At 40.6% G+C, this 14,489-nt stretch overlaps 1 protein-coding gene across 2 annotated transcripts; it reads right to left on the reverse strand.

Annotated features, from left to right (window-relative positions):
• Positions 1-117: 117 nt before the first annotated feature.
• Positions 118-13,441, reverse strand: prr5a (proline rich 5a (renal)). 2 transcript variants are annotated; one of them, XM_054777433.1, is made up of 11 exons: positions 13,149-13,441; positions 10,867-10,997; positions 6,431-6,556; positions 5,544-5,624; positions 5,171-5,219; positions 5,033-5,090; positions 4,863-4,954; positions 4,647-4,787; positions 2,741-2,876; positions 2,398-2,676; positions 119-2,315 (listed from the first exon to the last, which is right to left on the reverse strand). In XM_054777433.1, exons 2-11 carry the CDS (start codon positions 10,995-10,997, stop codon positions 2,041-2,043), a joined length of 1,368 nt encoding a protein of 455 aa, XP_054633408.1. In that variant the 5' UTR covers positions 13,149-13,441; the 3' UTR covers positions 119-2,040. The 2 variants fall into 2 exon arrangements, with proteins under 2 accessions (XP_054633407.1, XP_054633408.1); XM_054777432.1 differs by lacking the exons at positions 10,867-10,997; positions 13,149-13,441 and having other exon boundaries at positions 118-2,315; positions 6,431-10,858.
• Between the last annotated feature and the right edge of the window lie 1,048 nt (positions 13,442-14,489).

A 14,489-nucleotide genomic window follows, 5' to 3' on the forward strand; every position in this document is an offset into this window, starting at 1 on the left:
ACAAGCGGTATAGAAAATTCATGAATTAGATGTACAATATTCTGTTTAGAATCTAAACAGTATACTGCAGTCTAAACTTGAGGAGACAAATAACTCAATAAGACCACGAATCAACATGTGGACATTACCTGTGCAAAGTTTTATGCTGTTGAAGTGAAGCAGAGCAAAGTTACAGAACTTTTCATAAAGATATAGCAAGACAAAAAAGGTTATTTGACATTTTATTTAAATCTATTTTCACTGGGCTAGTATAACAAATGAATACAAAGTACGACTCCGTATAGATTGTCCAAAAAAAGGAAAGTACAAAAAGCTTGAGGTAAAACATTTTTTTCTTCTTTTTTTTAAAGATTCTTTTAAAAAGCCCTTTTTAAGAAAACACGAATTCATTTCATAACCACTAGCTGTCTGAGAAAACTAACAATGCACTTGTATATCGACAAGGTGCAAAGTACAGTGTGTGAGACAACATTCAGTACAATTGTCTTTGAAATGTAAACAATAAAAAGAATTTTGTCTGTACAAAGCAGGAAAAAAAAACACCATGTAAAAAGCATTCGACCTCTACAAGCATTGAAAAACATTGAAACAGTTCATTAGCCCGCATTATCATAGCGTGTTTACTTCACCACATCATGGAAATGGAAAAATAAGTTAGGACTGATGAGACTTTATAAGCGGATGGTGCTGCTATGTAAAAAAACAACATGGAATTGTGGTCATTTTTAATGTCATTTTACATTCAGTTGAAGGATCAAAATGATCCTCAGTGGAATGAAGCTGCTTATTATTTGTTTCAATAACAAATACTGGAAATCCCAATAACACACTGATGTCTCTCACTAGCTCTATGTCAGTGGACTCAATGCCAAACATAAACATATACGATTAAATATATGGATGTGGAACCTCACTGGTTGCAAAAACCAAGACATCAAAGCAGTCCCAATGGCTGTAGTTCTGAGGTTCTATTACCTCAGCCAGGGTGGTAATAGTTTGTGTGTTTGGGGGAATTTTTGTATGTGACCTCTTTGCTCCCTCTAATGAGCAGATGTCCACCAGGGCTCACACAGTTCATGAAAATCCTGGATACTTTAAAGCATGTTTCTCCATGAAGTATATGTCAAATATTTTGTCCTATAAAGCATGTTTATCCAAATGTAATAGATTTATGTGCCTTTTTAGGTATGCACGTGTCTCCAAATAATGTAAGGTTTTTTTCTTGTTGCAAAGTGTGTATCTCCAATTTTTCTATAAAAAAGCATGTACTGTATATCCAAATGTTTTGATTTTGTAAAATAATGTATCTTCAAATTTTGTGATTTTTCCTTTTTATTAAGAACACATCTTCACAATTAATCAATTTTCTTTTGCCTTCTTAAATAAGCATGCCTCCAATTTTTTTTTATGTTTCTTTGATAAAGAATGAATCACCATTTTTTTTTATTTTTATCAAAAATGTCTTTTCAAATTGTGTTTTTTGCTTTTTTATTTATAAAAGCATGCTCCTCTGAATTTTTTAAGCGTTTTTGAAATAAAAAATGTAATGTAGCCCCATTTTTTTTTTCCTTTTTGTTAAAAAGCATCTATCTCCAAATGTAGCATTTTTTTCTTTTTTGTTTGATCTGAAAAGAAAAGCTCATTTGTTTTAAATTTAAAAGAAAAAAAATCATAAAGTTTGCAGACATTTTATTCACTGGACCGTCGCAATATGTACCTTTATCCAGATCTTCACCAAAACTGATTTGTTTCTTCTTTGGCAAGTCTACAAACTTGGTTTTTACGCTTAAATACCCGTACACATAATCACGGAATTTTTGGCGACTCTTGTTCAGAGTTCAACCTTACTGGAGGTCTGCGCTTTCTGGGATTCTTGTATTTAAATTAGTTTCATGTTTTTAGTTCGCTAACTATTTCACTTTTAAAACCAGCATAAAGCAGCGTAAATGGACGGAAAACAAAGATAGACAAGAGCAATGAAATGTACTCACGATGATAATTGGTGAATGAAAGGTGTGTGTGTGTGTGTGTGATGCCCAGCTACACGGTGCTCTGCCGGCTCTCGCGACCGTAGCCCAGAGCCTCTGAGGAATGAGGCGGGAAATCGATAAATATCCCATCTGAGTCCGAGTCCGCAGACTCGAGCACTTGCCCGATGATGGTTTCGGGGCTGGACGACTCGCTGGGCGGCGTGCAAGATGCCGCTTTGCTGAGGTCGGTCATGGTGGTCGTGGCCTCGGTGCCGTGCAGCGCTCCGGACGAATGGAGCGGGAGGAGGGAGGGTGAGGACAGAGGGAGGTCCATGGAGGCGGCTCCTGCTTGCAGTTACAGTGACAACACAATCAATGGCTCTTCATCACAATCAACGTACAATAACAGTGAGGCCCTTGCATGTACCTTTATACTGAGAGCCCACGCAAAGCCTGCTGGAGGTGGAGCCAGAGAGCTCGGCGCTGGATGTCAGGTCAGCGTAGGTCAAACTTTGCTCCTCCAGGCATGATATCATCTCACAGGCCGAGTGACGCCTGATTCCTCCACTGCCAACGGAGCTGCTATCCGGGTCGTACTCAGCCACCGGGGTCAGCAGCAGAGGAATGTTGTAGCTTTTGGATCGTACCACAGGGTTTTTAGACAGCTGGTCAGCAGACTTGGACCAGCCCCACTGTAAACGCTTCTCTAAAGGAAGGAGAAGGAGGTGTTATTCATTAAACACACATTATTCAACATCGTTTTGTCTCACCCAGAACACAGCAGTGGTCCTCGGTGTCGTCTCCAGAGTAAAGTCCATGTGTTCCCAAGTAGGGTGAGACGACTTTCTGGACCAAAGACTCCAGTCTCAGGTAGTCCTCATTCACACCACGTGACTCGTGGACTCCCTGCAGTTATCCCAATGACACACTGTGAGCTTATCAGCCAATAAAAATTGTATATATTAATTTTGCGCAAAGAAATCCTGATTTAAAAAAAAACAAACGAGTATATTTGGCAGATATGACTCTTATCTAAATGATGTAATGGTTAGCGAACACAAAATGATGACATCTGTAGCACATACAACAGCAATGCTGCATCAATTATATCATATACTGTATAAGTAATATTATACTTAAAACACGATAATCATAAATATCGATCATGCATAATAATATTACTAATAATAATGCCCATCGAGAACTGCTAGTTCACATTCAACAAGGGAAAATAACGCTCCATAACTGTATTGGGAGTCAGTGAGCAAAAAATGTTACAAACTGTTACTTAAAAAAAATACATCAATGAAAGTGTTTGCTGGCTTTTACAATGTTATGCATTTCTTGTATCTAGTGGTCAGGGGTGTTGATTTACTCAACTGCAGAGATTGGCATTTATTAGAACGTGTGTACTTAATTTATTTTACATTTATTTATTTTTATTTACTATATACAAACCTATTTTCATTTAACATGGCTAATACATTTTGCATTATTCCCCTCATATTTATATATATATATATATATATATATATATATACTGTATATATACACACACACACACACGCATGCACGCACGCACGCACACACACACATATACTATCCAACATAATACAAATTCTAATAAATAGAAAATATGATTAAATATTTTATTATGGCATCATAATTATGATACATCTATATTGTTAGAATTTACCAGTATCATGTGATGTGTAGTTGGTATACAAATGGGTCAGAATGAGTGAATTATAGATATTATATGTATACTTTTAATATAATTTTATACATATTTCAAGACAAAACTTTGCGTTATTAATATCAACATTTCATTTTTTTCTTTTTACATTGTGTGTTTTTGCTCTATTTTTCCCATTTTTTTCATATTTTTTGTTTAATTTGACTTCTACGATGTGTCGTGGGCCAATAAAAGACGAGCCACAGGCCGCACGTTGGACACGCCAATTTGAGGAAAAATCGTGCGGCAGGAATCCCCAACCACCGTGCTGCAGGAAACTTTCAGACGCAATGATAAAAAAAAAAATCCATTTGTAAATAACTACATCAAATTTGATGTACTGTAAATGTATATCCATTTTGGAAATATGGGCCATTATTTTACAAAAAAAAATAATATACAGTTAAAGATCTCCCCGTTTTTGCATGTTTATGTTTTTGTTTCATTGTGTTTTGGCGAGCGGCAACTCGTACCAAAGTCGACAGTCTTCGGACACACCATATTTGTGTGCGTGTGCTAACTTTCTCCCACGCTGCACAGATAGACTACTATACTGTATTTTTCCCATTTGTCTTTCACCTCATATTTAGTCCCAAATTCTGACACTGTGTGACCCGTTATTCGGTGCACAAGTTAACTCATGCTAGCAAACTGCCTGTTACCACATACATCAAACAGCAATGTTACAATCTTGTCTCTGAAAAACAAACTCCAGGTTCCTATTGGGGGATGGTGGCTCCGTATTCATTTTGTGCTTTTAATTTGATGTTGTTCCTGTCTTAGATTTACACAATACATAGTAAATAAGATAAATTAGATCGCTACAATTTACGAACACCCGGTCTGCCGGAGGTTTGTGGCAACACGAGCTGATACGTGGGTCCAAAAAGACTGGGGACCACTGCTGTACGGTATGTAAACAAAGTAAACGATCACCTTACCTGCAGGATGAGCAGCATCTGCGTCACAGAAGGCGGCACTCGGGCTCGGGGGCGAGACAAGGCATCCTCTAACTTAACGCTCAGGACGATGGTGCTCCTGAAGTGGAGCAAAGCCAGCTGACGGACGGAAGGCTCCTTACCCTGCATGGAGACGGCACTAATCAGCAACTACACCTGAGCTTGTTAGTTATTCTTTGGCGATGACGGACGGTCTACCTGGACTGGGTGGAAGATGGCCTGCAGCATGGAGAGCACATCACAGAAGAAGAAGTCCCATGTTTCTGCCAGAGAGTCCAGTAACTTCTGACCTGTACTTGGCACACCAAAACAACACTTAAGGCCTGCGCCGCATAAATGGAACGTATGCACATCCAACTGCGTCATACCTTCGTAGAACCTTATTTTGTCCCTCAGGATGACCATGCCCTTTGTCAGCAGCTGGTTCTGTCACATGAATGAAAATAAATATATAAGGAAATCCAACACTGGCCTATAAACATCTTTCTTGTCCTAACTGTCATTACCTGCAGGTATTCTGTGAAAAAGGAACCCAGCTCGGTTTTCAGCAGGTGCCTGGTGGATAAACATCTTTATTTTACATTGTGTGTCTTTATCTGTGTGAATATGTCAACCTGCTCACGCCTGCACATGTATTTACTGTTCCACAACGAGAGCTGATGTGATAGGACGGCCTGAGTCTGGCTTTAAAGATAATGAGATATCATGACACGACCACACTGCTCCAACAGCACATTAACAAACTCAGTCAACAAAACATGCTCAGTCTGCAAATTCACCAGGCAAGGGTGTGGCCATGTCTGCCAGCAGCCACCTGATTGGTCGCCTTCGACACAACAGTAGCACAAACTACATGAGTAGTAAACGTCTCATCCGTACCTCACGCCTTCATTGAGAGCGTAAAGTTCGTTATCGGCCAAACCTTTCTTCTGGAAGACTGCGATGACGGCGTCGTGGATACTGAAACACAAACAATACTTTTCACCAGATACGTTCAAATGCATGATAACACGTATGTTAGGTGTAAAAGAGAGTCAGCATTTTTTCGCCTGTTTTCTGTGTCAACCAACACAGAGTTTTCCACCTTTGGAGGTAATATCAGAAGCTTTCACCAGAAATCTGGCAAAAATATCTGCATCAGAGCCCTGTCTTTTATACAGAATCCAGCAAAGTGGAATATGTGTGCGCTTTCACACGAAGACACGGCATCCCACAATCAGATGATTAGATGCTTGTCAGACAGTGACAATTGCTTTCAAAACAACAAAGCCGGAAAAGTTAGGTTTAATGCTCAACTTCGCTCCCGGCATTCGGGCATCCCCTTTGCTCACAGGCGCCATTCCACCTCTGTAAAGGTTATCAGAAGACGGAAAGTTGACTTTGAGATGACTCTGTCCTTCCATTCCGTGTTTGTGCTGTTCATACAAACCAGGAAAAATGACACCTTTTAGAGCGAACGTGAAAGGGTCTAGAGCTGTAACAGAGGCGGGAGGCTCTGTAGGCTGTGTTGAATGCAATTGTTGCTGTTCAAAAGTCTACAAAAGTTGTTATTAAGTTTCATCAGAAGCTGGATGCTGTGTCGCTATGTGCAAGTGCACACAGGTGCAACAATATCCCACCTGGCTCGCTTCTGTGTAAAAGGCACAGGCGGATAAATATGTGATCGACTGTTACGGTTCTGAACCTAATGTTTCAGTCCACATCTTCCAACTGATCCGGAGCAGGACAAAAGGGTTAAAATATGACACTTTTGTAATTTGATGTACCTGTTCCAGGTGGCGTTGGCACCGGCTCTCTTCTGCTTCTCCCCCCTGTCTTCTGGTGAACCCTTCTCGCTCTTGCCCAGGTCGCTAAGGCTGGGCGAGCTCATCAGCTTGAGCCGGTGCAGAGTCCTCATGGGAACCATGGAGGAGGAGAGAGATGAGAGCATACGCGATAAGTGGCGTGGACAGGAAAGAAGGAAGGTCAGGCTACCAGCTGACGCGAGACGGAGACGAAGACGGAGGAGGAAACAGGAAGCAGAGCGCCGGCGGGGAGGCGAGAACATGAGCAGAGAATGGAGAGAGGACGCAAAAGAAAGGCCGGCTGACACAGGACGAGAATAAAGTAGGACAGAGTGATGCATGACGAGAGAGAGAGCTTGTTTTATAAAAACAGAGCATGGGCGGGGCCGAGCTGGAAGGTGGGCCCCACTGCCCCCGAGGTCTCAGAAGAGAAGAGAACAGTGGCACTGATAGGCTTCTCAAACAATACCATCTTTGATGCCAACAAATATTTATGCAGCACACAGATGCCAGTGGGGTAAGCAGCAGCTGAGGAGGAGTTTGCACGGCTCAGTGACAACAAAAACAACAGCAGTAGGAAGTGGGGTTACAATGCAGGACAATAAAGGATGTCTTCCTGCTCTGTCATGAGGGATGAGTAGAAAGGAAGATGGCATTTAAAAATAACTCCTAGTGGTGAAACAGTAACCTGCTTAGTTAACAAGTCCTGTACTTGAACTGACTGCAACTTCCTGGAGTCTTAATAAACGAACCCATTAACAAGCCTTTGCATCTATGGAACACATGATAATAACAGAGATGCTGTCTTCAGCACTGAACTTTAGCCCTGGCTCCGTTTTCAAAGTCAGTGTTTTCTGGCCAAAGGTACTTTTCCCGCCATGTTTGATGTAAAAAAAATGTTGAATTCATGTCAGTCGCAGTTATCAAAACCCTGGTCGAACCTGTTTTAATCAGAAACAAGAAATTAGACTGTAAATGCTCTAATTATGGATAGGGATTTTTAAAATTTATTTAAAGTTACTTGAAAGCTGGTGATAATTGGAGAGAGGCTGTTATTTCCCAAATGTGAATGCCCATTATACAAAATAACTTCATTTTTAAACTTTAATAACCATTTGTACTTTAAAAAGTGCAAAGCAAAACATACAGGTCTCTTTGACCACATGGTCATTTATTCACAAGTTTATTGCACAACACAGCAGCAACAGAACCAATGTTGGAACAGCAGGACTGTGCTGCTCAGCCTGTCACGTTGTACGGTCCTCTTTGGTCTGTTTCTGTTTTTTGCTGATCCCCTCTGTTCTCTTTTCTGTTCCAGACACCACAGTTCCCGATTCTGGGTGGCGCCACGAAACACACCTGCAGTCGCTCAGTTCTTCACCACTGCTCGTAGGCTCAGCAATTGTTGTTTGCAGTTGCCAGCTTGTTTCTCAATGTTGGGTCGAGTCTCACCTTTCCAACTTCTCGTGCCTACATGCCACTCTTACATTTTGGAGTCTAGCTTACAGTTTTTTTGGTCTAAGCTAGCCTCGTCGCGTGGCTTCGCTCAGCACCGCTGCAGCCTTCGTAGTTTTTTTCCCCTGCTGACGTTTGACCTTATTTTACAGTTTGGATTTTTTGTTGGTCAAATAAATCATCCTAATCTTCACCATCGCCTCATCTCTGCATACAGCCTCCAAACAAACCGTGACACAGCCAGCATCAATACCACTGATGAGTTTATTGTAAACAACAGTCCGGCAAGTGTAACACGCATAGCTTTAAGACCAACAACAGAGTAGCGCAACAAACATTTTAAAGCGCATGCAGAGTTGGATGGGGACTAGGGACGCATACTGAAAGTAACTGGATTGAAAAAATAAGTGGCTATCAGTGCCTCATTTACCTGCATGCTAAATCACCTGCAACAAGAAACACTCAGTCTTCCGCTCTTTTAAAACTTTATTGCCAACCTTAACACACCAACAGCAGTGCTCAATTCCAACAAGGGCTGAACATATTGATCATGTTCTTAGTCGATTAATATGAAGCTTGTTGTTTTAATTAATCACGTAATCGGTTAGGCCCTACACCAGGGGTAGGAAACCTGTGGCTTGGGAGCCAGATGTGGCTCTTTAGTGTGGCTCTCAGACATTTCTTAACACGACTGTTATTTTTTGCTGACATTTTTAAGTAAAACATTACAGAAATCACAGTGATGAAAATAATGAGCAAATTATAAAATTTTCTCATGCATTTTAATTCATCCATCCATTTTCTACCACGGTGTGGGTGGCCAGAGCCAATGCCAGCTGTCCTCAGGATATTTTCGGGTCAGACACCAAAACTTGATTATTACTGGATAATGTGGTAGCCTACCGGGGTCATTGAGAGGTCAAGAAGTAGTCGGCTGGAGCCAGCCCTTTTGACGAAGGAGATGGCGAAAAGAAAGAAAGATACAGCGTACGCTGCAAAACCATGCAGCGTCAGAAGTCGCATCCATAATAAGAAGTATTTTATTTATTATTGGTGAGCTTATTCAATTCTAAAATTGTTGGTCTTAAAAATGCACACATTTAGTTGTATTCAGTTTTAAAAAATATTAAATGTCTCTCACGGAAATACATTTTAAAATATGTGGGTTTCAGGACTCTCTTAGCCAAGAAGGTTCCCGATCCCTACCCTAGACGGACCAAATCAATATGAACCAAATACAGATAGCTGGTTGTTTGGTATGCAAAATTTCAGAAAAGAGGCAAAAATGTCCATCAGTGTTTTCCAAAGTCAAAGCTGATGTGTGTGAATATCTTGTTTTGCCTAAAACACAAAGAAAATAGGTCTGTTTTGACTAAGGACATTTAAAAATACTCGCATTTGAGAGGCTGAAATCAGAGGTTATTTAAATAGTTAGTCCATTAATTAGATAATCCATTATTTGTTGCAGCTCTAATTTCAACATGGTGCACTCAAACGTTTCTACATCGCTCTCCACACAATCACGAAATACAACACTTCCTCATTATCCACCAACGGCGAGCGAGATGCATTCACAAACTCTGTACGTAAACATTACAACACAGCACCTTGCCAGAATGGTGTATCAACTGTCGATTTCTTAAACAGCGGAATGTATGCAAAGATTTTTTTGCTCATTCCCTGTGTTGTGTGTTGCTGCTGGTTTTGCAGTGATAATAATGACAATTTGTTGTGGCTTTTATTTCATATTGGTGAATGTATTACTTAGTTATCATTTTATTTATATTACTGAGGTATTTCAATAATTATTCTGTTCAACTTACATATCACAAAATTCAGTAAAAATAAAAAGTCATTGTTTCGGACAAAATTTGTATGTTTTCCATTTTTTTAACTACTGTATTTGGTTCAGGCACTGTTTAAGAACTGGCACTGTTTCAAAAGTACCAATTTGGGATAATAAGTACACAACACCCAACCCTTGTGGCGACCACATATGATACTCACATCCGTCTTGTGTCGTGAATAAAAGCTACATTAGGAGGTTTTTTTGACTCTGCGTTAATTAGAGACCCCGCAAGTTATTTGCTTTCGTCGACCGTACACTCGGTGACCATAAGCAACCGGGTGCTTAACTGAATAGATGCGTTAAATGGAGTATTTACATTCATATTGAATAAAATAAAATAAATTACGAACACACAATATGACATAATACTATAAAGACATAAGTATAATAGTGGCAGGACCAATGGGTGAAATGGACATTGTTAACATTGGCAAACAGGACAAGAGTCTTTGAACGCATCACAGCAATGAACGGAGCAACGGGACAATCCTTTCGTTGTTTGTGCTTGTTGTGTTTAAAAGAAGAAACAATAAATAATGTTCAGAAAGTGCCTCAGGTTGAATTTCCTCCAGTGTGTTCACATGGTGCCCTTGAACAAGGAACCTTATTCCCAGTAATGGGCGTGGCTGTGTGTGCGTGCTGTGTTCACTGCAATGGGTTAACATGACATGACAACTGAGGGTTAATTTGAATTTCCCCTTGAAGGATTTTTCTTGGAAAAGAAGCTTTATACTGTATGAACTAGTCTGATGATTCCTCCCCTCAAGTGTGATCGCAGTATTAAATTCTTAAGGGAAGCCAACAAAAATACAAAAAATGGTTTGTTTGTTGTTGGGCAGTGGAATTTTGGACGGTTGCATTGTTCAAATGGTACAAATGTGTTGTTTCTAAGTAAACAACACATGTCCGAGGATGACCACTCACACATTTAAACAGTTCATGGACATGTACGAGTCGCTTCATAAGCCCGCCTGGAGATTTTTATCTTTGGCCCAAGGTGATGGGACCAGATGAGAGGGGGCAGCGGGATTTACAGAATGTGGATGCAGATAAGTAGATTACCCAGAATGCTTCACTTTAATAATAACTGTTAATCTTGACCGGCGATGCTCACCTCCTGATTGGATGCTCATTGCTGCTGTCCAAGTCTGGGCTTGGGGGAGGGGCCGAGAAGGTGCTGAAGTTGAGGGAGAGCGGCCGCGGGGAGGACCGGGAGGCGTGCCTCCGCCTGAGTCCATCCAGCATCTCAATACAAAACAGCGAGAATCGACGTTAAACAAGTCCAGTAAAACAAATACACACTACAGGCATGATTTAAAGCTCAAAAAGCTTGGATTCTTGAACATTTAACTTTATTACCTCCTCCAGGGATGTTGATACAGTGGAAGCTTCAAAGGACAAACATAATCTGTTCTGGACCTATCGCCTATTCCCCATAGGAGATAATGAAATGCAAGTCATCTGCTCCATGTAGAGGGTATGTGTCATTTTAGTCGCACATGAACATTTATCAAACGGTCATGCAAGTGTAAAAATAAGTTAGCCACTGCTGCTAGGAGAATGTAAAAACAAAGCAACCCATTTGTTAACCACTGTAAAACAAAAAACGACCTTAATTTTGATATGACACATGATGACTCGAGACAAAAATACTGGGACACCCTGGAGGCATACCGGTTTCAGTGTTTCCCCTAGATTCATTTATTTGTGGCGGCCCAATACTAACTAATTGTGACTGTCACAGATGGATTTGGCACTACCTATTAAGAGTTTTACATGTTTATGCGGAGACTCTGATTTTGAAACCTTTTACGTGGAAAGTTGCGCTTCTGATTTGTGTGTGTGTGTGTGTATGTGTTGGCCTTTGTCATGCTATTTGCTCGGCCTCTTGCTTCCTGTGATCTATCGGTGCCAAAGTCATTGCCGATGTGAGTTTCCTAGCACTTTAAGAGATTATGGCTAACCTGCCCTTGCTGATGTTAGCCCTCCTCTTGAACACATTATTATGGGACTCGTCCGTGGGGAGGAGGGAGGAATTCATACAAATGACATGCACGTGCGTCATGGCTAATGATGCAAATTAAACGACATCATCTAGCCCCACGCACCCTGTCGCTTTTAGAATGCAGCCCTGTGGGAACCACTGTGTTTACACAAGAACGATGTAGTAAGAACGGGAATTTCAGGGCCTGTTTACACAAGAATGATGACAGTGTTTTGAAAAACTGTCTCCATTCACACTGAGCCACACGTGAAGACACTGTAATTAGCATACTTAGCCTGAATTATATTAATCCAAAACAGCCTTTATTATTATTTTGTTATTATTATGTTTATGGAATTTTGGGATAAGATCAATGACATTTTGCAGGATATTAGATCATGTTACGCATTCGCACAATTCTTACAGCCTCCGTTTCTAGCAATATAGCATATTTTTGTATTTCTTCAGTGTGACATTCCACAAAATTAAGTTGTCTTGTAAATATGTGGCCACAAAGCCACACTTTATGTGTTGGATTTAAAAGCAGTCGCTTACTGCTTTAAATGTAATTTAATTTACTTCACCTGGTTGGTTTTCATGTATAAATCTCTAATTTTACTAATCTAGAATTATTCTCAATCATGCTGCTGTAACATTACTTGATAGTTCGAGTGCGTATGAAGATTAACTGTTATTTCCACACGACTGAGAAGAGTGTTGTGCAATATTTGCTCAACTTACACTCCCTCCTAAGCATGCAAACACACAGCATACAACAGAAGGGTACATGCATGTCGGTGCATGTGCAGACAGTGTGAGGTATTGCAGTAAAAGGAAGGCAAGGCAGCCTGTAGGGTGACATTACTGTTATGTGTGTCTCCCCCATAGAAACAGGCTGTAAATGGTAACGCGCCCCCGTCTGGTCAGCGGGAGTTACAGCAGTCTGGGCTGTCAATGTTGAAACAAAGACAACCACGTGTCTTATTTTACTGCCACTCTTAATAACATCGGTGTATTCTTATGTGGGTTACCATGCAGGGTCATGAGTCAAAGGTCAGGGGAAGCCAGCAGAGAGAGACGCTCCTTCCCCACCATGCCACGCCAGTCTGGGGCTTTTTTTTTTTTTTGCTTTTGTCCACCACCCCACCTCCCACTTCTCTTTCTCCTACAGTCAGATCGATGCCACTTTTACGACCATCTAGCAGCACTGCTTTTCCGGCCTAGTGTAACCTAGCTGCACCCGTGTTATTGTTCGACACAAAATGGCCAGTCAGCCTTCAACACACACACGCAACAGTCCACGTTGATCCAACAGGGAGGGAGCATGTTTATTCTTACCTGTGAGTCCAACTAACACGACACATAAGAGCGTACAAAAATAAAATAGTGGTCTTAAAGTTTCCATTACTCACCGTTTCGTGTCCTGTCGCTTGGTTCCTGCTGCTGTAGCACCGATGCAAGATCGGTTCCGTCCGGGCTCATTGGGGGACACCTCTGCATTGACGTGCCGACGGTGTGAGTTCCGAACCGGGCATCAGGCGGATGAAGGGTCTGGTGGTGTGGACGGTGGTGATGTTGATGGTGGTGGTGGACTCATTCATGAAGCATGCGCCTCTGCTCGCTCCCGTGCGCGCACCCGCTTTGTTTTGACCGAGATGCACGCGACGATCACCATCGCCACTGCTTCTGCTGCTGTCACGTGCACGCGCAACTGATTGTTATTACTGTAGTTACTTCGGTTGGGCGGATCGATACAAAAATCGATGGTATTGATACCAAAGGTGGTATCAGCATCGGATCGATACTAGCTTGATTAGATCGATATTATGTTTATTTTCACAATTATCTGTGTTCTTTTATTGTGATTTTTAAATTGTTACATTGATGATATTATTATATTGTTTACAAACAAAAATTCACCTTGGCTTTGGGTGCAAAAAGCCAAAGGATTTCAATAAAAGGCAATAGAAGTTGTTTTTACTTATTTTGCACTACTTGTTTTGCTCAAACAGTTATATGTAATAAAATGGACTAAGAGAATAATTGAATTTTATTGAAATCGTTGTATTTATATATCATTAGATATATAGATGCATATGATAACATATGGTCATGGAAAAAATAATTAGACCACCTTTGTTTCTTGAGTTTCTTGTTCATTTTAATGCCTGATACAACTAAAGGTACCTTTGTTTGGACAAATATAACAATGACAACAAAAATAGCTCATAAGAGTTACATTTGTTTGGCAGTACAATGCTAGTCAATGTAAGAACTGTGATTTTGGTTATTATCAAGAAAACCATGAAAGTTGCTAGATATCAGCTCTTAAATTTAACTCTTATGAACTATATTTGTTATCATCATTATATTTGTTCAAACAAAGGTACCTTTAGTTGTACCAGGTGTTAAAATAGATCAATAAACTGAAGAAACAAGAGTGGTCTAATCATGTTTTCCATGACTGTATATTTGTTTAGCCTTGTTTTGGGTTTTATTCTGATTAAAACCACGATCAACAAATTTAACAGAAACTCACAAAATAATTCAATAACCTTGAAAACTTGCAAGTAGTTCGGCATCCGCAATACAGGCTTTGTATTGAGTTGAATTTGGGTCGATACCAAAATATGCAGTGTTGCCCACCCCGAGTTATTATGCATTAAAACAACAGTGGTGTGGTTTATCAGAGGCTCCTGAATGCCACACGCACACACGCGCGCGCGCACACGCCTTAAAAGAAAACAAGAGGG

The sequence above is a fragment of the Dunckerocampus dactyliophorus genome, chromosome 5 (genome assembly GCF_027744805.1).
Source record: "Dunckerocampus dactyliophorus isolate RoL2022-P2 chromosome 5, RoL_Ddac_1.1, whole genome shotgun sequence".
NCBI classification, from domain to species: Eukaryota; Metazoa; Chordata; class Actinopteri; order Syngnathiformes; family Syngnathidae; genus Dunckerocampus; species Dunckerocampus dactyliophorus.

Coding starts and splice junctions, on each gene's coding strand:
- prr5a (XM_054777432.1), bottom strand. CDS start 6,789: ATGCATCACTCTGTCCTACTTTATTCTCGTCCTGTGTCAGCCGGCCTT. Junction 5,625..6,430: donor GCCAACGCCACCTGGAACAG/GTACATCAAATT, acceptor TTTGTGTTTCAG/TATCCACGACGCCGTCATCG. Junction 2,877..4,646: donor AGATGCTGCTCATCCTGCAG/GTAAGGTGATCG, acceptor GGATAACTGCAG/GGAGTCCACGAGTCACGTGG.